This window comes from Dysidea avara, chromosome 5 (genome assembly GCF_963678975.1).
Source record: "Dysidea avara chromosome 5, odDysAvar1.4, whole genome shotgun sequence".
NCBI lineage: Eukaryota > Metazoa > Porifera > Demospongiae > Dictyoceratida > Dysideidae > Dysidea > Dysidea avara.
The window spans coordinates 18,633,458-18,655,333 of record NC_089276.1 but is presented as its reverse complement, the minus strand read 5'-3'; the positions used below and the strand labels follow the sequence as shown (position 1 = coordinate 18,655,333).

Below are 21,876 nucleotides of genomic sequence, written 5' to 3'. Positions count from 1 at the left end.
TCATATTATTATGTTAAAATGCATATACATATTATATGTATGAAATAACACATATATGTATGAATTAAATATAATGGTGTGACCATAAAATTGTTTTAGGTTAATTATGTTATATTGCAGTTGTATTTTAGCAATTATATTAGACAACTTATTAACAATTTTCTTGTCAGTCCCTCACAATTGATGTTCTTTAAACATTAGAATTTTCATTAAGTTATTATGTTGTTCACTGTAAATGGCGGATCCAGGATGGGGAATTTTGGTCACCCCCCTCCTCCCCAGAAAAGCCATACTTCTTTTGATAGAAATACTGTACACCTTGTCAGACCAAAATCAATTTATATATAACTCATTAAAACTGCATATTATCACCTGAAACCAAAGTTAAAAATTAATATATAGATGTCAAACTCACCCAGCACTTTCATACATACGATACAAGCGCCTCTAGAATAATTGTCATGTTGCTGGTGTTGACTTTCATAGCCAGCTTTTAAGACTTGACAACCATCTGCAAAGGGCAAGCCATGTATAGCGACAAAAATCAACCCACTAAGGAATGATCACAGCAACTAGCAAGAGAATCTGCTCTCTCCAATCATTCTGTTTGTGCCCCTCCACTTGCCAGCTCCCTGCATTGGTCTCATTTTTGGTTACTAAATGACATATAGGATTCCATGGTAAAATTTCAGCTTCATGTGACCTAACAAGAAGCTATAAGCTAAGAATGCATAAACATTTGATTATAATGAATCTACGTACAGTATATATTACTACAGTATTTAGCTATTTTTGTGCACACTGCACAACTAGAAATAATGAAAATAGTTCTATATTGCATTCAGTAATCACAAAATAAAGCAAAACTAGCTAGACATGTGCAAAGCCTTTGCTGTGGTCCGTTATAGTAATTATGAAGAATTGATAAGTAATGATTTTAATGAGGGTGCATGCCACAGATTTTAGGCCACATAAACTTAATTATTAGTTTCTCATCCTCCTGTACTCAAAATAGCAGAGCGGGAGAGTGGATTTTTATTTTATAGACTAGATAGCTGAATTAGCTAGCTAGAATGGCTCAGAATGCAGTTTCTTAGACTGGTCTAGCAATAGAAGGTGCTGGATTAGCTGCACTCAGCCACCAGTGGTGTAAAAATCCTTGATCAGGCCTAGGTAAGGAAAACTGCCATGCAGGCGGGGATTAAGTTTATGTGGCCTTATGCTCAAGTTTTTAAAAGAAGTTCATTATAGTTGTGAATGTTCAAGCTTTTCTGGTAAATATAAGGTGTCTATATACTGCTTGTAGCACTCAATGTATGTACTTGTGGTTATGGTTTGCACATAGGCTTGCCATTGGAACTACAATTTTTATTCCACTATGCATGGATACATGCTCAGCTGCATGTATTTCATAGATATATATTTAGTAAGCCATTTTATTTAAATTGAGGATCTCACTATAACTAATACTAAAACTATAAGCTAAGGCCTTACCTAAAACTGTAACTAAAATTTTTCTCAGGGCCTCTACTACAACCAAAAACTAATTATTTCTTGAGACCTAATTATAAATGTACTGCAAAACCAAAATAAAAGATTGTCAAGGCCTTTCAATCTATATACTCATAACTTAAAGTCTTACTAAAACCAAGAGTACATAATAATAGAAGAGGGAGCCCTCTTCTATTATTATGTACTCTTGCTAAAACTAATGCCAAAAGTGAGACCTCTAGCTATAACACTATATTATTTGTGCTTTAGTAAGCAAAATGTGAGCCTTCTGTTAAATAAATTAAAGCTGAGTTATGACCCGACATAAATGTTAACAAAGCTTTGTTTTATTCTAAAATTGTCCATTGTTGAATTTTATTATGTCTATGCCCCCCCCCCCCCCCCCCCCCCCCCCCTATCATTATACTACACATGTAGCGTAGTAGAGATTAACATCGGTTTTCAGTTAATCAACTTAAATCGATTAATCAGCTAGTATTGGATAGCAGTGGTGAAGGAATTACTTGATATGAGGGGGGTTGGGGGGGGGCTGACCAGGGGCGGAAATGAACTAAGGCACTACATTGTCTCTGGTTTGGTAAGGTGAGACCCCCCCCCCCAAAAAAAAAGGTCACAGCTAAGTGACAATAGCTGCCCACCTCACCAGCTACGCATTTATAGCTGATAAACTATATAAAAATCTTTACATAATTCTAGATCTAATACTGTGACTCCTTTATTAGAGTGACTGCTCTATTAGAGTATCTCGATCTTTACTTTATCACGGTTTTCAGCCCCACTCCAAGAAGGATAATTTCGCTGTAATATCATTCTGAGGGGGCTAAGCCCCCTTCCGCCGCCTGTGTTGGATAGTAGCCAATATCGGTGATGATGGTTGCTTATTGAACCAATTATCGGTGCATGAAATAGATGAAACCCCCCCGAGTCACTAACATACAAATAATAGCAATTATGAATACAGTATGAAGTTTCTCATATACTGGATAGGCCAAAATGCTAGTTAGTTGTTTTCAGAAGTGTGGTGTGATTCACCTGTGTGCATAGTTATATGTATGAGAATGAGTGCTGGGACAAAGCTAGTCTTGAAGAAATCTTCACAGAGCACAATTCAGAATACAATTTATAATATGCACTTTTAAACTATAGCTGCATGGCTTTAAACAACTTTTTGTAAAAACTCATTAAACTGTTATTACCACATTTTAATAAAAACAACCTATTTAGTGGAATATTATCAACAGCTAAAATGAAAAAAAAGTTAAAGTCTATTGTCTATTCAGCATATGCAAAAAGACATACAGTGAACTACTTCCTGCTTGTGGTGAATTTCAGCAAATATTTTACCACATCAGATATTTCACAAGCACACCACTTGATGAAACTATATATATGCAAAACTAACTATAAATTTAGAAAAAGAACACTATAGGATATTCAAAACTGAGGTGGTGAACTTTTATCACAAATATTATGAAAGAATCATGAAGAATTCAGTAGTTATGTAAAGAATAGAGCCTGTTATGTGTGGATCAACAAAGTCATGACATACACTGCAGAACTAATGCAAGATTACTAGACAAATGCTAACAGCATTGTGGGGCGAGCCTGAGTGTATATTTTGAAGTATTGATGGCAGTGAAAACTACTGAAACATTATGGAGGAGACTGTCTAAGAATCAATATAGCCTGTGCAAAATCACTATGTACACATCTGTAAAGCTTTTATTGATGGTATGATAGGTGTTGATAAGGTCAAGTCTTTGATCTGCTACTTTAACCACTTCTTTTCAAGTCATTGTAGTTCTACGACACCGCATATAGCTATTCACGGTTTCTATGCCTTCTCCTTTCTGTCTCTTCAGGAGTTTCTGCATCCCTTCTGAGCCTGTACTGCTCCCTCCTACATCTAAGACGTTCCTCCGTATCCATTCAATAGTCACACGTGGCCAGACATCACTCACATGGCTTAACAGTAATCTACACCGATAACTCTCGTAATATGAACCATTACAAATACCAAATATGGCTAAGCAGTAGTCTACGCCGTTAACTTCCGTGAAATGAACCATTACACATACCAAATATGGCTAAGCAGTAATCTACGCCGTTAACTCCTCCGTTAAATGAACAATTACACATACCAAATATGGCTAAGCAGTAATCTACGCTGTTAACTCCTCCGTGAAATGAACCATTACACATAGCTAGTTTTGTAGTTACAGTACTTAGTTTGCATGGTAGTTAAGCTAGTTAGAATTTTGTATAGCATATTTATCTTCATACCAAATATGGCTAAGCAGTAATCTACGCGGTAAATCCTCCGTGGAATGGGGTAGGTAAAAACAGTGGACCCGGGGACCAGGGACTCGGGGACCAGGGACCCGGGGACCCGCGGAAATCCAACTCTGCTTGGAATTTTATACACCTCACAGTATTCTATACTTGTACTATAGGTACCTTTGCAAGTAGTCTTGCATGGCCAATCCACTTTTTCTCCCCTCGCGGCGTCTCACACGATGTTTACACCAATTAGAAATTATAAGCGCCTCTGAAAAAGTGACTGAAGCTGAGTGCATTATAGGCCACTGCCTGCTGCACAGTAAGCATACTAGTCTATTATGCCGCCTAGCTACTAGAGTAGTTTAGGAACATTGTGCAAATGCATCATGACGTATGAAGAGCTACTGGAACTTGCTCAGCTTGACTTAGCTGGTAATTGTTCGCCTGGTGCACAATGAGCATGCTAGTCTATTAGCTATGTCACCTAGCTACTAAAGTAAACATTGTGCAAACAAATAGCTACTCTGGAAAAATAGCGAGTGACCTGTAATCAATGCAGTCAGCTTCAGACACTTTTTCAGAGGTGCTTATATATAAGGCCACTCCAAATAAATTCTCTGTTTCCCGTCCACCGCCCGCATCTGGTTACTATCAGCTCTAAATATTCCATTATTCCGTATTCTTCCATTATTTTCCGGTTATTGTTGCATACTGACAGGCTCACTTGAAACCATGTCTGCTCACGTGTCAGCAGTGCTATCAAGTCGGCACAAACTTCATGTTTGTACTATTTTTGCTACTTAAATGGAAGGAATAAGCTTAATCATGCTTTTATGCAGCTTTTTATGGCTGTGCCAGGTAAATAATGGCTTCAAAAGCTGCTAATCTTATAATGAATAATGGAAATGGACCACCCGCCCGCATGCAAATATGCTTGAGTCCAGGACGGGAAACAGAGAATTTATTTGGAGTGGCCTAATGTGTAAACATCGTGCGAGACGCCGCGAGGAGGGTAAAAGTGGATTGGCCATGCAAGACTGCTTGCAGAGGTACCTAGTACAAGTATAGAATACTGTAAAGTGTAAAAAGTCCCAAGAAGAGTTGGATTTCTGTGGGTCCCCTGGTAGCGATTCCAGGAGAATTTTAAAATTAATGGAAATAGTTTTTATTTAGGATAGCCTTGTGCAGTACTCCCTAAGGATCTCATAAATACTTAGTTTTTAAAAATTCGTCATAGGATGGTGGAGTTATAAGCAATTTTGTCCTGGAAAATAGGCAAAATTTTCTCCATATCTTTCCATTGAAAATAGTCCCGATAATGGCACAATTGAATGAATGCTTATAACTGAGCTTTGCAATAACATTTTGAACTTCTGTTTTCTGTTATCAATACCTTAATACATGGACCACAGTGTAACCTTACTTGTAAGACCCTCTGAATAAAGGTCACCTCCATAGAAAGCCACTAAATAGTTGCATGCATTTAGGATCTTGCGGAAGGCAAAGCAGCATACACATGGTGAAGTGCAACCACTCTGTTCCAGTCACCTCCACTCAAAAATACAATGTGCATGTAAAGCAAGGAGTTGTATTGTTGATTTATAGCTGCTTATATGGTTATTTTTTCTCTTAACGCACAGATCCTTGACAGCTACCAAAATGGTGCATCAAAGAGATGAGCTATTTGTGGTGCAAATTTGCTAACTTTTAGCATAGTAATATTGAAAACTACATGTACAAAAATGCTCACCTTGGTGTAACTAACATGTGCTAGGTCGTTTCTTGCAAAGAGAACATTACATTGTGGTGGCTATATTGCAAAATAATCTTATAATTGGCATAAAACTACACACAAACATATTTGTAGCAGAAAAATAACTGCACCATCATATTCCTTGCCCCAGAAACCCTAGAAATGATCCAATTGTTTGATCAATCACTCGTACGGCAGCGAATTGATTGTGCCAACTCTCCAATGGAAGATTCACGGAGAAAATTTTATGCAAAATTTATGGAATTCCGGAATCGCTACCCCTGGTCCCGGGTCAACTGTTTTTACCTACCCCGTGGAATGGACGATTACACGCACTTGTATGGACTACGCACACCGTATAAGGAGAATGGTCTGGAAGCACGGGTAAGGTATCCGCTTTATATCGTAATTTATAGTAAACGTGTCCATTACACCGCTGACTCCCTAGTGTGGGGCTCGCCCCAATAATATAGTTTTTCAATGAATTGGCTGTTTTCGTGGTGGATAAATATTATCTAATCCAAATCAGACAAGCTGTAAAAAAAGTGTGCGGCCCTTAAAAAGGCTAATGTGAAAAAAGATGTGAAATCCAAGGTGGCGGCCAAGAAATGGCTGTGATGGTAGGTTAATGGTAAAAATTTTAATAACGAAAATTCAGGTGAATTTGGTGCCGCTTTGTCTTGGCACAAAATTCACCTGAATTGCGTTATTAAAATTTTTACCATTAACCTACCATCACAGCCATTTCTTGGCCGCCACCTTGGATTTCACATCTTTTTTCACCTTAGCCTTTTTAAGGGCCGCACACTTTTTTTTACAGCTTGTCTGTTTTGGAATAGATTTCATTTCTTTTTGTATTTGTATACCCCAACTATGGCCGGCTTTGAGACTTTATAACCTATCTTCTTTTTCTTTATCACAGGAAGAAGAAAAGATGAAGAAGATGTACTTTAAATATTTTATCAGTAAATGTACAAATTATATATATAATACATATATTGATTACAGAAATCTCCATGGTGGTTTCTTTGTAACTGAACACTCTACAAGGTGACTTCTTCTAGATGCTCTCTCTATAGGGTGAATTGTTTGTAGCTGAACAATCTACAAGGTAACTTCTTGTAGCTGATCTCTCTACAGGGTGATTTGTTTGTAGCTGAATTCTGTACAGGTGATTTGTTTGCAGCTGAGCCGGCTCTTTACAGAATGGTTTCTTTGTAGCTGAACTCTATACATGGTGGTTTCTTTGTAGCTGAACTCTCTACAAGGTGACTTCTTCTAGCTGATCTCTCTACAGGGTGATTTGTTTGTAGCTGAACGATCTACAAGGTAACTTCTTATAGCTGATCTCTCTACAGGGTGATTTGTTTGTAGCTGAATTCTGTACAGGTGATTTGTTTGCAGCCGAGCTCTTTACAGAATGGTTTCTTTGTAGCTGAACTCTCTACAAGGTAACTTCTTCTAAATGATCTTTCTACAGGGCAATTTGTTTGTGGCTGAATTTTCTACAGGGTGATTTCTTTGCAGCTGAACTCTCTCTACATGGTGATTTCTTTGTAGCTGACCTCTCTGCAAGGTGATCCTTCTAGCTGATCTCTCTACCGGATGACTTGTTTGTAGCTGAACTCTCTAGAGGGTGATTTATTTGTAGCTGAACTCTCTACAAGATAACTTCTTCTAGCTGATCTCTCTACAGGGTAATTTGTTTGTAGCTGAATTCTCTACAGGGTGATTTATTTGAGCTGAACTCTCTACATGATGGCTTCTTTGTAGCTGAACCCTCTATAAGGTACCTTCTTCTAGCCGATCTGACTACAGGGTGACTTGTTTGTAGCTGAATTTTCTACAGAATAACGTGCAATGTAAGATTACTGAGTAAATTATAAATGCAGCTGAATGCTTTATTAGGGTGACTGTTCTATTAGAGTATCTCGATCTCGTATTTGCTGCACGTAGTTGCCTTTCGAATCATAACTCAGTGATTTGTAATCCGATTCTTCTGTACTACTGCAAGGACTTTCTATGATGATTATTCCAGCTACATACTGATTTTCAGCTCGTTGGTCTAAGCGGTTTACCTGGTAGACACGAAAACTAATAGTTTTTTTATTCATAAAAATCGATCGCGTAATTTTGACACAGGTTGGGTTTTGTGTCATATCTCCATGGTCTTTATCCCGATTCCTTTCAAGCCACAAAAAGGCACTCCTACGATGGTTGCTCCATCTACATATCACTTTTCAACTGATTCCTCCAAGGGTTTTACCCTGTAGGCGTGACAGACCTTCGACCTTATTTTACGCAAATAATCGGTCATAACTCCGTGAATGTTCATCGGATTCCTACCAAAGTTGGTACGGTGATCCGCCTTAATGAGCCCTTTACGTGTGCCAAAGTTCAGCCCGATCCGAGCACGCATTCGTGTTTTATGGTGGATTCTGCGAAGTGAAGTAGAAGAAAAAAAACGAAGAAATTAAAACGAAATTTTGTTCGCTCGTATCTCGGAAATGGCTGGACCGATTTTCTTCACATTTGGTGTGTAGACTCCCCTAGCTGGCCGGCACCTCTCTAGCACATTTGGTTCCAATCGGATAAGGGATCACAGAGCTACATAGGTGTGAAAATTGCGTTTTCTTTCTTCCTGTTAATATACTCATGGGTGGCACGCCGGCTTCTTGGGCCGCACGACACACTACCGTGTGTCTTGATTCAGTTATCCTTTCCTTACAACAATGGCATAGGAAAATCTGAGCTCACTGCATACATCATTGTTGTACAGTGGAAATAGATGTAACTTTATTAAACTGTTTCTGAAAAAAAAAAATCACTTATAATTATAATTACCTGCAGTTTGCCTGCAGGCCTGCAGTTTTTACTGCATAGTTCAAAACACTCCTAACAATGCTGAAGGATTTATATACCAATCAAAGTAACACAACACACAATAGCATATAAGATTCTCTATCCATATCCACTTCATGCCTGCTGTGTCAGCCGCACCAAAATGTCATGAATCTGTAATAGATAAATATAATAATATGCAACTGGATCTGAAAGAAGCTGACTTGTTTATGCACAGAAGATTGTACACTTTAGTATTTAAGCTATCATTAATGGATGTGTAAGACCCACAAGGCAAAAAACCAGCCCCAGTGGAGCCACTGATGGCTGAAAATATTACAAGCAGAGTGCAGCAGTTACCCAAGACCACAGACCCTTTGTACCAACCATACCTGCTCAGGCATGGGAATACCTCAGACTGCCATTCACATGTTTTACAACTTTGCACAAAAGCAGCCCTGGTAGAAGCAAGGAACCTGTCAGTGTACGAATGTAGCTGTCAATTTGTAATGTAATCTCAGTACACTACTGGTACTAACAAGTCAGATTTGGAAGGCCCAGCAACATATGTAGAGACCAGAATATAATTAATACATCTGTTTTCCGTCTGGGAATCTGTAGTGTACAGTGTAGAGTGGCAAATCTAGGATTTAAAAAAAATGGGATTTTGTATAGCTGAAGCATCTGAAGTTATTTTTGAGATTTAGAAGCTCTGAAATTGGATTTTAGGCCACAATTACAATAAGTCTAACGCATTATTGCTATAGCTAACTATAGGGCAAAAGTTGTGACTAAACTGTATATGTAGCTTTGATTGCTCTATTAGAGTATCTCGATCATTTTTAATGCGGTGAGAAAGTGAAGTGTTGCTGATGGTATAAATGGTGTTAGTTAAATGCAATTTGCATGCATGTTACTGAAACACGGTGATATACGGTTGTTTGCTATGACAAATTGTCAATACAACAATAACGAACTAGTTAGACTGTCACTGAGCTAAATTTAAAAGGGGGTTTGTCGAAACCACAGAAACCCACCTGGATCCGCCTACCCCGTGACCCCGTGAGTACTTGTCATGCACATACAATACAAACAATGACTGATGTTTATACCTGCATCCTGGGAGGAGTTGATAGAGCATACAAAACACAGTTGGCAATATCTTCTGGCTGAAGCACCTATACAAATTAAACACTGTAACATTTCCTTGTACTTGTTTATCATACAGTATGGTAGTGCTGTATAATGGGGACTTGTTTCATATATGTGACTGGGCCTGCAAAAATAGGGCATATGGGCACATGATTTTTGCCTACTTTTTCAAACTTCCATCACACATAACTTTGTATACCATTATGCTATGGCAATGCAATTTTCAGGTCTTAGGAAGCGTTGAATTGGCTTTATATGGCAAGTTACAGAATGCAAATATACTGTTCCAATACTGAGATATGACCTGTAGTGTGACTGGGTGTAGTTTGTGCCCACATGCCCTGTTTTCGCAGGCCCGGTCACATATATTGTTTCACTGATTTTTATTACTTAAACCCTATTTTACTTTGTTAACTATTTTTTTTGCTATAGCATAGTAATGATATACAGGAACCCCTCTTAACGGACACCCCTGAATGGCAGACAGCCTCTTTATAACGGACAATTAATAAAGTCCCAAATGCAATTTCCAATACCTGTGTGTATTAATGCCCCCTCAATAGCGGACACCTCTCTATTCCATGAACCGGACACTGCACAATTCCCAGACATGGCAAGCACTACAGTACAACACCTCACTAATCACGGACGCAAACAATAAAGGTTCATTGCCAGTTAACAACAATCAATCAAATTACATCATTTAATGTAGAAAGCATTGTCTCTGTGGCTATTGCATATTCTACAAAGTGTGAGACAAAGCACTGAAGTTACAAGAAGCCATATGAATGCATAATTATCTGTTAATGTTCTATCCAGGTCTTCTGAAAATAGTAGCTGGTGCACTTTAAAGAATAAACTGCACTACAGGATAAACTACATAATCTGTATAGCCAACCATCTAATCAAATATGGAGTAATCTGGACAAGTCTTAATGGGAGCATGTATAAATTTTTGTGGTGCATAATTGTCTGGATAGTGTAGCAGAGGCCACACACCATCGGAAACCTGCTTAATAACATCACTTCTGTTGCTATTAAACTGTTCATATCTAGTGCACATGGTATCATAACCCATCTTGCTCCACCACTTGGTCTCTAGTCTCATGCATTAAAACTGATAATTTTAAAATGTTAGAAAACCGTTAAATAAGGACACCTCCATATAAAAGGCATATTTCATTTCCCCAATGGTATCCGTCTTAGAGGGGTTCCACTGTACATGTGTGGCTGTGCGCATTGTGATATCATTGCTTATCTTGAGTGATCTACGGAATAGATTAAAGGGTGAGGTCTTGCTACATCATTAAGGGTCGTGATTGCTGTGCTCTGATTGATTTGATTTTTCATAGGCGTGGCCACTATGTGATCATTTTATAAGTGCAGCTACAGGTATCTACCCTTTCTTTATACGATAACATAAGCACTTCACATAGTTTTGTAACATCAAAATAGGAGAGCTAAAGCACCACCATTACTATGTTTTAAAAGATCACATTGTTTCTGTAATCATCTTCATAGAAAACCAGCCATCATCCTGTATCCACAAGCCTTCTACCAGTCATTTATTTCTACCTACAGCCATTCAACTATGGAACTAGAGAAAGTTGTTAGACCACCTGACTTATTAACACTTTACAATTTTACATGTATTATGCTCAATTTTGAGTCTTACATAATATATAAAATATGCTCCTTGTGATGAAAGTGTTGATACAGAAAATCAATGCCTTGGTATGGTTTCTTTGAAGATGACCATGTAGTTTGAAGATAAAAGCAAAGGAAAGTGCAAAAGACAGATATTCATCTGAACCAGAAAGACAATTGCCACATGTGAGTTTGTTATCATGGCATGAAATGGTGGCCATATCATGCGCTGTTTCACTTGGCCTGACTGTGATCAGGCGCAGGCAGGCAGACAAGCCAAAATTGGATTTTGGCGATTTTTTCTAAATGTAATATTTGTCCCGTAAGCATTTTCTTGTTGTTTTTAAACCAGGCATATGTCACCAGCTGTGGGTGTGCACCTGGTTCACTGTTTTCGTAAAAGTGTGTGTGCGTGTGTGTGTGTGCGTGCGTATGTGTGTACCTACCCTTGTGTGCAAAATAGTTCAATGGTAAAAGCAGCTTGCACGTAAGAAGTAAAAGCAAACTGAAGTCTGTATTAAACTTGTAAACTTTGCTCTGAAGTGGTTTTAACAACTGAAAAACAACAGTGCAGGCCTCGTAGACTAGCAGGGATAGCCTATCCCTTGAGTTGAATGTGGGCGTGTCTCCCACATACATGAACAAAAATAAAGAGCAGCTTTGAGGCCTTGTTGAAAGAATTTGCAAGAAAATATAAGATTGTTAAATCATAAAACAGTTTAGAGGATACTTCTGTGCATAACATGTTGTTAAAAGCGATTTGTTTAATAAATGCTTCCTTAACAAATGCATAACAACGTAATTGAAAATTTATGAAAGTTTCATGAGTTATGAAATCCACTGATGTATTGTAGCTACATAGAGTTATATAGAGTTGGTTAATTCCAAATGAGTTTTAACTAGCTGCATGGCACCTGGTTTTTAGGAGTCTCACAACATGTATCAACTTGTTTTATTTGAAGAAGGTGATTTTTCACATGATATTTCTATGATGGTTTTTAACAGCAGAAGAAAATTATGAACAATTTTGTTTTATGGTAGTACTGTTTAGTAGGGTATCCCCCTGAAATGAATGGTGCCCACAATGCCATCACTCCAACATGTCACTTATACCTAACAAGTTGTTGTGAAGGACGATAAAGTGATATACATGTGGGAAAACACAAACCTCAACCATGATACAGTACTAGCATACTGTGACTGTGTAATACAAGTTTGTATAAAACAAAAATTTAGCCAATGAATTTCCAGGTATTATGCAACACCTGGATAATGAACATTACAGTGTACTCACCGTAATACCAAACTGATCATATGCTGTACTAACAGCCTCCTTTGGATTGGCCATGTTCATTAGACGTGGAGCAAACTCAGTGGCAACAATTCCAGGGGAAACAGCCTATGGTAGCAGTTGTGATACAATTGATTGATTGATTATATGTCTCACAGTGATTTTGATATTAGATTTAATGTCCCGCAATTCCTTCCTTAGTCCTTCAGTCAGTGCAGTTACAGCAAATTTTGTGCCTGAATAGAATGAGGCACCGAAGGAAGCTATTGGATGATGTCCAACCGTACTAGAAGAAATATCATTATACCTTACATAGGACTGAAATGCTCTACAAAGTATTACAATTAGTCCAAGTAGTTATGTAATATATACGTACAATTATGAAATATCCCTGCACAACATGGCTACACACATAAGTATTCTTTAATCGACAATAACTAGTGAAATACCTAATACCATCTTAAGTATGATAAGAATTTTAAGTTTGATTGGGGTTACCTATACACCTGCAGATATACCAGTGGACATTTTATCCCTATACCCATGATTCCGTCAAAGCCCGGGGACATTTATTTCTTATAATCCATTCTTGAACCAGCTGAAAAATCTTATTGCTTCTTGTAGCAGCTGCTATTGACATACTTTTGACAATTCACGGGTTTCAGTAGATGTAGTAAGGCTTGTTCTACAAATTACGCTATTGTAATCTTGTACCATCCCTTGTATTAAGGTAGCACCCCTGGTCTTTATTTAGGACCAGGTGTATGTGGTTTTTATACGAAGAATACGGTACTTATATGTTTACGATTTATCGACACTTTGGGCTGTCAGCAAAAAGATATGAGACACAATGGAGGACAAAGATAAGTCCATGATGCGTACATTGTACATACTGTGGTATGCCAAAAGGCACCTGTCAGGCTGAAACAACATTGAACTGTGAAAATGTCAAGCCTGTAGCCATAGCCATTATCGAGTTACACTTATCTGAAGGCATCAGGCAGACAGGCAGTTAGTCAGTCAGCAGAAAATTTTATTGAATAAAGTTAATTTTAAAATTTTGTAGCAATTTATTGGAAGTATTTAGAGTCGTACTAAAGGCACTTTTGGACTTGGTTATACCACCTAACTAATAATGCCAAGGCACTAGGATGGTATTGTGAAGCTGGTTTTTGGGTGGCCAGAAAAACCCAAACTCCTGATATACAGTACGGTATGATACACCAACACAAACCTGTTTATAAAGAACACATGTCCATCGTCCACATTTCTCTCCCTGAGTTGTTTGATAAACTCTCTAGTCATAATACATAGTCCAAGGACATTCACCTGAAAAGTAAATATTAAACTGTTAGTATTTTATCCATACTCAAAATAATAAACTCCCTGCCATGGGCTTTTATTTTTTCCTACCCAATCGACCTTTAAATTTATAGGGCTTATATTTGAGACTGGGAATTTACTTATACATAACTAGTTGTACCTGCACAAAAAACGCTTGATACTAAGACAGTTGTAATGTGCTATTGTGTAAATACACTTACATTTGAACATTACAATTGATAGAAGAGTAATAACATTGCTACATATTAGAGTTTATAATGTGATAGGGAGAGTATCAAACTCCAATAAAAAATAAGCCCGTGAAGTAGCCTGCATACCTTTGTGTCCTCTTGTAAATTTGACCGCTGTTGATTTCCCAGATTATTTAACACTTTCTTAGTTTGGTCGGGTAGTCCATATTGAATCCCTATGGCCAAAACCCCATCTAGAAGTGTCACTTCACTATCAGAACTGTCGAGGCATGATTAAGACGTCACACGGAAAGTTGATATCTATGGCTTTCCAGGTTAGTTGGCCGTGTCTTTCTCTTTGTACCGAGTTCCTCAGTGCATTGTGCCATACTTTTCTCGAGTACACTGTTCTTTCACTTTGTAGCTTCAGTCTCTCAGTATATGTGTGTGCGCCTACTGTACTTATAACTAGTCACTAATCAACACAAATCACGGAGTCATTTGAACAATGCCATAGGACTTTACGGGCTCATATTTCACAGGGCATAGCAAAGTTTGACACTCTCCCTACACCATTATAAACTCTTGATATTACATACTAACAAAGACATGATTTTGGCATAGCTACTGATGTGCACGTATAGTTTCTTCAAAGGTGTGTTGCAATGGCGGATCCAGGATGGGGAATTTGGGGCAAATGTCATCCCTTGTGTAGGAATCATAGCTTACTTCTTTTGAGAAGAAATACTAAACCTTAATAGGCCAAAATCTATTTTTAACTCATGAAAAATATGCAAACTCACCTGAAATCAAAGTCGAAACTGCTGTCAAACTGTCACCCAGCACCTTTGTGCATATTAAGCGCCTCTAAAATAATTATCGTGTTGCTGGTGTTTCGTGTTCAAGACATTCATACAGCTTTTAAGATTTCAAAACCATCTGCAAAGCAAAAATCAACAGTGAGACACTACAAAGAGGTGATTATCTGCTGCTTCAAAAATACAACAACTAACAAATGATCTGCTCTCCCCAACCACCTACAACTTAGCCTGTTTGTGCCCCTCCCTTTGCCAGCTCCTGGATCCACCCCTATGTTGCACACCAACATGACCTGGCACATAAATAGTGACTGATATCATAGTTTTGTTTATGTCAGTTGGCCTTGTGCACTGGAATTTCTGCTCTGCCTGAGCATCTGTGCAGTACTCTTGAAGATGGTATATCAAGATGCATGTGTTCCAGTTACAGGCTCTTTAAAATGCCACATACACAGAGACCTACATTCCTAAACATCTATACACAGTCCTCATATCAAGATGTGTCCATTCATAAAGTTACGGGTTCTTGAAAAAATGCTACTTCATTTGGATGATGGTGTTGCATGAGCAAACTGTCTTGAGTGTGATATGAGGCTTGCCTTGGCATGGATTACTCATAGGCATAATCAGTTTCCATCACTAATGGTTGAATTCAACTTGTATGTTCACATAGAGTGGTTTATAATGACCATTTTAGATGTTGTTATCAGTGTGTGTTCTATTAGAGTAACTGAATTGGAGTTTCTGTTTTTTCATGGTACTGTTGTTGTTGCATGTATATAATTATGTAAGTACTCAAATTAATTGGCTGTAGCAAGAAGGTAAACATATTTATATAATGTTAGTTATTTTTGATAGTTGCTTTCAGAAGAAAGGTATCAGCATAGCCCAAGAGAATCCTTCATATGAAGAGTGGTTTCTCAATTAGGGGTCGTGTGTGTGTTCTATTAGGGTAGATGTATGTTCTATTAGAGTAGTTAAATAGATTAGAGCTTCTAGCGTCAGAGAAGTGCAAGTTTCAGCTGTCCCTGTAGAGTTAATCAGGGGGTGAAAATGTATCTCCCAACATTGAAAACTGTAATGGCAATTTCATGATCTCATCCATGATTCGTTACCTGGTAAGGTAAATGTGCGTTCTATGAGTGTAATCTTCCATTCTTCATTGCTCACAATGGTGTCAGGCAGAGATGTGATAGCAAAATCTTGTCCTTTTATTTGTGCTGGCAATATTTTGTACGTGTTTTACGGTAAGTAGTGGGAGGCAAAAATCTTCACACGCCTACTTAAGAATTCTCCCTTTTATAATACTGGTGGGTGTGACTGACAGATGATATTGTACACACTAGATTACATGATCAAACTCTTTGATGTGATTAGCTAAATAGTAAAAAAGTAATTGTCCCATTATATTTTAAGCTTTTAGATAATGATGTCATAAGTCTGAACCTATTCTTTAAACTTATAATGGCGATTTTTAAGAGAATTGCTCCCATACTCAAGGTTAGCAAGTACGGATAGGCACGAAAACCACATTTTGACACGTTGATTTGGATGGGAGGTATGTGGAGCGAGTTTGAATGATTAGGGGAAAAAACCAGGAGGAGTTTGTGTAGAAAATTTTATGGCTTCAATTTTTACTTTTCCTCAGTCTGGGCAACTACAGGGCAGGGTGTCTAACAAAGGCACACTCAGATGGCTGTCTACATGCTATGAAAGTCTAGCGAGTTTCAGAGGAATTTGTAACTTCTCCTGTTAGCAAATGGCAGTTAAAAGGGGGTATTTCCTTAGTTTAGCGAATCGCCACCCAACCCGGATCGACAGATTCGCCTTCAATAGACAAATTTCATAATAATGAAAAATCTACCATTGCCCCTAGCAACCTAAATATTAAATCATTTAAAACTTGGAGAGATTATAGTTGACATTCACACCTACAAAATTACGTAAAATTGTACTTTTGAATTTTTGGCTTTTGCATACATTGAAATACCTCATTTTTGTGATTGCCCAAAGGGGCAACAGTAGCCCTCTCAGATACATGTAGAGATGGATGAGAAAACCACAAATTTCAAATTGTCATATCTTATGACATATATATGCTATCCTTTCAAAATTTGGAGCTGTTACTTCAGACATTATCACCTGGAAATTCAGGTTGCTAGGGGCAATGGTTATTTCTATATGCTATAAAGCCATGGAATTTGTCTATCAAACAGTATGGTAGTACTATTTAGTAGGGATCCCCTGAAACGACATGCACCTCCAAAAATACCACCTTTTAAAAACCAGCTTAGAAACTTTTTACGCGATGAAAATCACCTTTACGGAATAATATTAGTCCATCTAACATCGTTAAAAACAAGAAAATGCTTACTGGCGGCCGGATATAGAATTTTTTTAAAAAATTGTTAAAACTAAAAATTTTGTCTCACTCACTGACCACAGTCACAAGCCTAGAGTCCAAACAAAGCAGTGCACAGTCACCATTTTACGCCACAACAAATTCACTGGTGGAATGTGCCTTTTGGGGTTGCAACGATTGTACGCCCTGTGCGCCTTGTCTTTTCTTTATCTTTAATCAGGCTGCTTGTCTTCTTCATCCAACGAAACAATATCGAGGCATTAATTTCCCATATCAACACTTTGTTTAAGCAGCATAATAGACACCGCAAAATTCTTTAAGGCACTTGGACTACATTACTGTACGGAGGTACTGGTACTCAATGATAGGTCACAAGATCACGCCCATTCTTTATTCTACGTATTATCGATCTATCGATTGAGACCACGCCCCTTTTACGCTAGCTGTATTTGTGACCACACACCTTCAAGTTGGTAGGCTGATTTGAGATACTCTAGTCTAATAATCGATTGAAACCACGATGACCACACCCCTTTTTGGGCAAGCACACATCTTTGCAGGCTGACTCAAGATACTCTAATACAGCAGCCACCCTAATAGAACAGTCACATGTTTATAGCTAGCTGCATGCTTTAACAAAAAAAAAAACTAAATAATAAAAAGTATTAATTTAAAAATGAAGTAGGGATCCAAGTGATAAAAAGTAGTGAAACAAGAGATGAACAATGGTAGTTATTACAGCATAGCTCAGTGGGAAATCCCTACTTTGAAATGGTATAACAATTATTTTGTGTTCAATGCCAAATTAGGGATTTCCCACTGAGCAATACTGTAATAGCTACTATTGTTCATCTCTTGTTTCATTACTTTTTATTGCTTGGATCCCTACTTCATTTGTAAATTGTGACCGTCTCAGCAAAAATCCGACTTGTTCGCACAATTAAAAACAATGTTTTTATTCACTCAGCAATATCAGCAGTGTCCAAGGAATGGACCACCAAAGTTTCAGCCTTCTGTGGTATGTAGTTTTGGAATTATAGCGATAGACAGTAGGAAGAGCAAGGTAATCGATTTGTACAGCGACTATACTGAAAATAAACTACAGGCGCTTACATTCGCAGCTATAACTTCCGTTTGGATTAGTCTACAACGTTGCAATTTGGCTTAAAACGTTCACCATGGATCAGCACATCAGCCAAGGTATAGTATTAGCTCTATAGATACTTGCGCATATGGATATGAAGGCGGTTTGTTGGAAGAAATGATGACAATCTTGTTTACGTTTACCGCATCGTAAACAAACACATGTGACATGCATACCATTGGAGCTAGAGAAATGAAACAAAGCTTTTCAAACTCTCCATGAACAGGCGAATACGATGGTATATAGTTTTAATCGATTTGAGTCTTTCTCCTTCGAGTACTGGTCCGATAAAAACTTGCTTAGTTATTTTTCTTGTAATTTTACGAATTTTTAAATTTCGATTTTTTCAATACGCATGCTTGTGAGAACAAGTCGGGTTTTTGCTGAGATGGTCACAATTTAAAATTTTTATTATACTAGTTGTAGATTACAATGGTACCAATGAGATTGGAATCTGACCAAGAATGACGGAACAGTGCTTGAAATACATGTACGTGGGTGTTCGAGAATTAATATGTAGATAATGGGTAAACAATTAAATTGTGCAATTAAACAAAGCTCAACTACAACTTTCATTTAATGCTCAGTATCACCTGATCATGAGTCTAAATATAAATATAAGATGGAGGGAAGCTCAGCAAGCAGATTTGAGACCATCTTTATCTGTTGAAATATCTGTTGAAAGCCCCCAGCTTAGAACCCAGGACTGATTTATTCATATGTCAATTTTATTGAAAAATATTTAATGATTCAAATGAAACAACAGTTTAACACCAAAACCAAGGAAACCAATTTCATGTGATTTAGTAACCCTGGAGGAATCTCCCCGAACACAGTGAGAGTGCTACTAAGGGCCTGAGTGGTTTCAATGTATAAACATTGCCTCGGTAAAAAATTTTCCTGACTATGCCACTGCTGTGTGCCAAAGTCTCTGAAGCCCCCATACTAACACGACCATTTAGTCAATTATGACATCAAATTTTTTCATTGTTGATATCGGCCTTTTGGAAGCATTTAGGGTCGTACCGAAGGCACTTGGGCTGGGTTATACCACACTGTCAAGGCACCAGGATGGTATTGTAAAGCTGGTTTTTGGGTAATATTTTTGGCCTGAAAACCCAAATGTCACAAGGCTTTCTGACCTCAGTATCAATTAATTTGAAGTCATCAAAATTTCTTGATCAAACTCTTTGAGTATCAACCACTAAATGTTGTTGAAGTCATCTTGGTCAAATTTTGTCGGGTAATCTGCCGCTTTATAGGACATCCAGGTCTGACCCAGATTTGAAATTAATTAATTAATTAGGAAATCTATTAACACATCACAGTCTTAGGCAAACAAGGAGCCACACCCATTTTACGTTGCAGACTGTAGATATGTAAAAATCCTTGTTCCTTGCCACCTGTTGGAGCACGCCCACTAATCAATTATTATTTGGTGCACAAACCGAAGTGAGCAGTAAGACATCCCTTATAAGACTACAATGTGTTAATACAATTCCATATTGTCAGTCATTTCACATGTGATCTAATCTGGGTCAGATCCACAGACTAGACTGTGTTTCACACAAGTACAATTTGGAATTTTTAACTAGAGTAGGGACCATAGCACATATCGATAAAAAGTACTGAAACAAGCACAATCACAGTAAAACAATAAGAAGTGTTATATCCCTACTGTGCTCAAGGTACCATAACAGAAATGCACAATAGGGATATAACACTTCTTATTGTCTTACTATGATTTAATATCATGCATTACTCCAGCTTGTTTTAGTACTTTTATCAATGTGCAATGGTCCCTACTCTTATTTGAAAATTCCAAAATTTTTATGTACTTGTTAGTTAACTTTTTGTAAACAATAATTATTATGACTGGTGAACCCACGCATACTGCATCAAAAGAAAGAAATGGCACCGAGCGCCCCAGCTATATCAATTATTGTCCGAAAAGTGAAGTATCCGTTTTTAGCTATGTTCAACCTGTTACACAGCAGTACAAATCAGGAACTGCTCAAAAAAATACCTCTGCAATCAAAGTAGCCACTATGAAAATACAGACGACTTCCGTTGCGAAGGGAAGCCATCACTCGCTACTGCCAAATCGACACCTTTCGCTATCAGCAAAGATGAATGGGACAGAAAGGAGGACACTGGTCAGTCCATGAAGAATGCATTGTACGTACTGCGGTAAGCCAAAAGGCACATGTCCGGTTGAAGCAACGTCAAGCAGATGGTGTGTTGAAATTATAGGGTCCAAACTATGGCTTATAACTATATACTTTACACAAAGATCACTGAGCTACGCCCACTGATTGTTAATCATAAATCATACAGCTATCCGTTTAATTTGCTAGTGGAGCATCCAAAATGTAGCTCTTGGCACATGCCTTGGTTTTAACTATATCCGGATTGCTACCCAGGTCAGTGAACGTGGGTCAGCATTATAGTGTCCCAGTGTCCTAATCTGTGCATTACTTAACTCTCACCTCCATCATTTCTCTCCACTTTTCAGTAGTACCGGATAACAATGGAGCATTATTAGCCAGTCCAGCATTGTTGACACAGATGTCTGCTCCTCCAAACTGTGACTTTACTGCACTTATCACAGACAAGATGTCTTCCTCCTTTCTAACATCACACTTCATGGCTACCAGCTTGCCTCCTGATGTACTTAGCTCCTGAGATAAGCTCTGTGTGGGCTTCGTAATAGTACACCAGATCTATTAGCCCTTTCCTCACCTCAATGGCTGCGATGTTTCTAGCACACTACTCCGAGTTGAACTAGTCTCTTCGATAGTTCGTATCCTATTCCAGCGGATGCTCCAGTGGCAATAGCAACTCTTACCTTCCATCTCTCCATCCCAGGGTAGTTGAAAGTGTCAGTACTCGCCACTTTGATGCTCGATTGATATCTACAATCCCCCCTGCAATGACGTTTCTTGACGTTGCGTTCGTGTCTCGCGTGGCCAGACCCTACTCTTCGCGCGGCGCTTATCGATTGATATAGCTGCAGCATAGATAATAGACACCCCATATGGCTTTTTATATATATTTTTTTCCCAGGGTATCCAGCACCCCTTGCCACCACCCCTAGCACTAGATGTTGAAGTGCTAGGGGTGGTGGCGGCTGCACTGAGCCACTGTGCAGCATAATGCTAGGTAGCACATTAGGTGGATATTTCAAACTTAATTATAGCTAATTCCATGAAAATAGATCGATACTCCAACAGTCATAATTGCGAACTGTGATAGAGCATGATACTATCAAGAGTTCATCATGAACTCTTTGATTGTACATAGCTCCTTGTCTAACAGAATCGAACATTCACTTATGTGGTGAAACACTCTAATAGAGCATTCACTGATTAAAATGCATGTTTCAAGAGCCGTTAACAGTAGCAGAATATTGGGAACACTGAGGAAATTCCTGAAAATATTTTGGGCAAAATTTTGAGCATCAGGTATTAATAGGTTCCGAGTCAAATACAAGGTGGTTGTACTTATGTTACATCTACAGAAATCACACCTCTGTTCATACATTATCACTTTCTCCCTTGTA

General features: G+C 38.1%; 1 protein-coding gene and 1 long non-coding RNA gene across 2 annotated transcripts; both read right to left on the bottom strand.

Annotated features, from left to right (window-relative positions):
- Nucleotides 1-78: 78 nt before the first annotated feature.
- Nucleotides 79-4,047, bottom strand: LOC136255544 (uncharacterized). The gene is made up of 3 exons (XR_010700947.1): nucleotides 3,970-4,047; nucleotides 416-656; nucleotides 79-372 (listed from the first exon to the last, which is right to left on the bottom strand). It is a non-coding gene; the product is annotated as an uncharacterized lncRNA (long non-coding RNA).
- A 4,289-nt stretch (nucleotides 4,048-8,336) lies between these two features.
- Nucleotides 8,337-21,177, bottom strand: LOC136255068 (dehydrogenase/reductase SDR family member 11-like). The gene is made up of 7 exons (XM_066047787.1): nucleotides 21,085-21,177; nucleotides 20,804-21,016; nucleotides 13,711-13,805; nucleotides 12,633-12,762; nucleotides 12,480-12,584; nucleotides 9,499-9,564; nucleotides 8,337-8,560 (listed from the first exon to the last, which is right to left on the bottom strand). Exons 1-7 carry the CDS (start codon nucleotides 21,175-21,177, stop codon nucleotides 8,522-8,524), a joined length of 741 nt encoding a protein of 246 aa, XP_065903859.1. The 3' UTR covers nucleotides 8,337-8,521.
- Nucleotides 21,178-21,876: the final 699 nt, after the last annotated feature.

What these genes read in the sequence shown, in the direction of transcription:
- LOC136255068 (XM_066047787.1), bottom strand. Translation starts at nt 21,177, where the DNA reads ATGGAGAGATGGAAGGTAAGAGTTGCTATTGCCACTGGAGCATCCGCT. An exon ending in GACTAGTTCAACTCGGAGTA is followed by an intron (nt 21,017 to 21,084) that starts GTGTGCTAGAAA and finishes ACTATTACGAAG; the next exon opens with CCCACACAGAGCTTATCTCA. An exon ending in AGTGGAGAGAAATGATGGAG is followed by an intron (nt 13,806 to 20,803) that starts GTGAGAGTTAAG and finishes TTTACTTTTCAG; the next exon opens with GTGAATGTCCTTGGACTATG.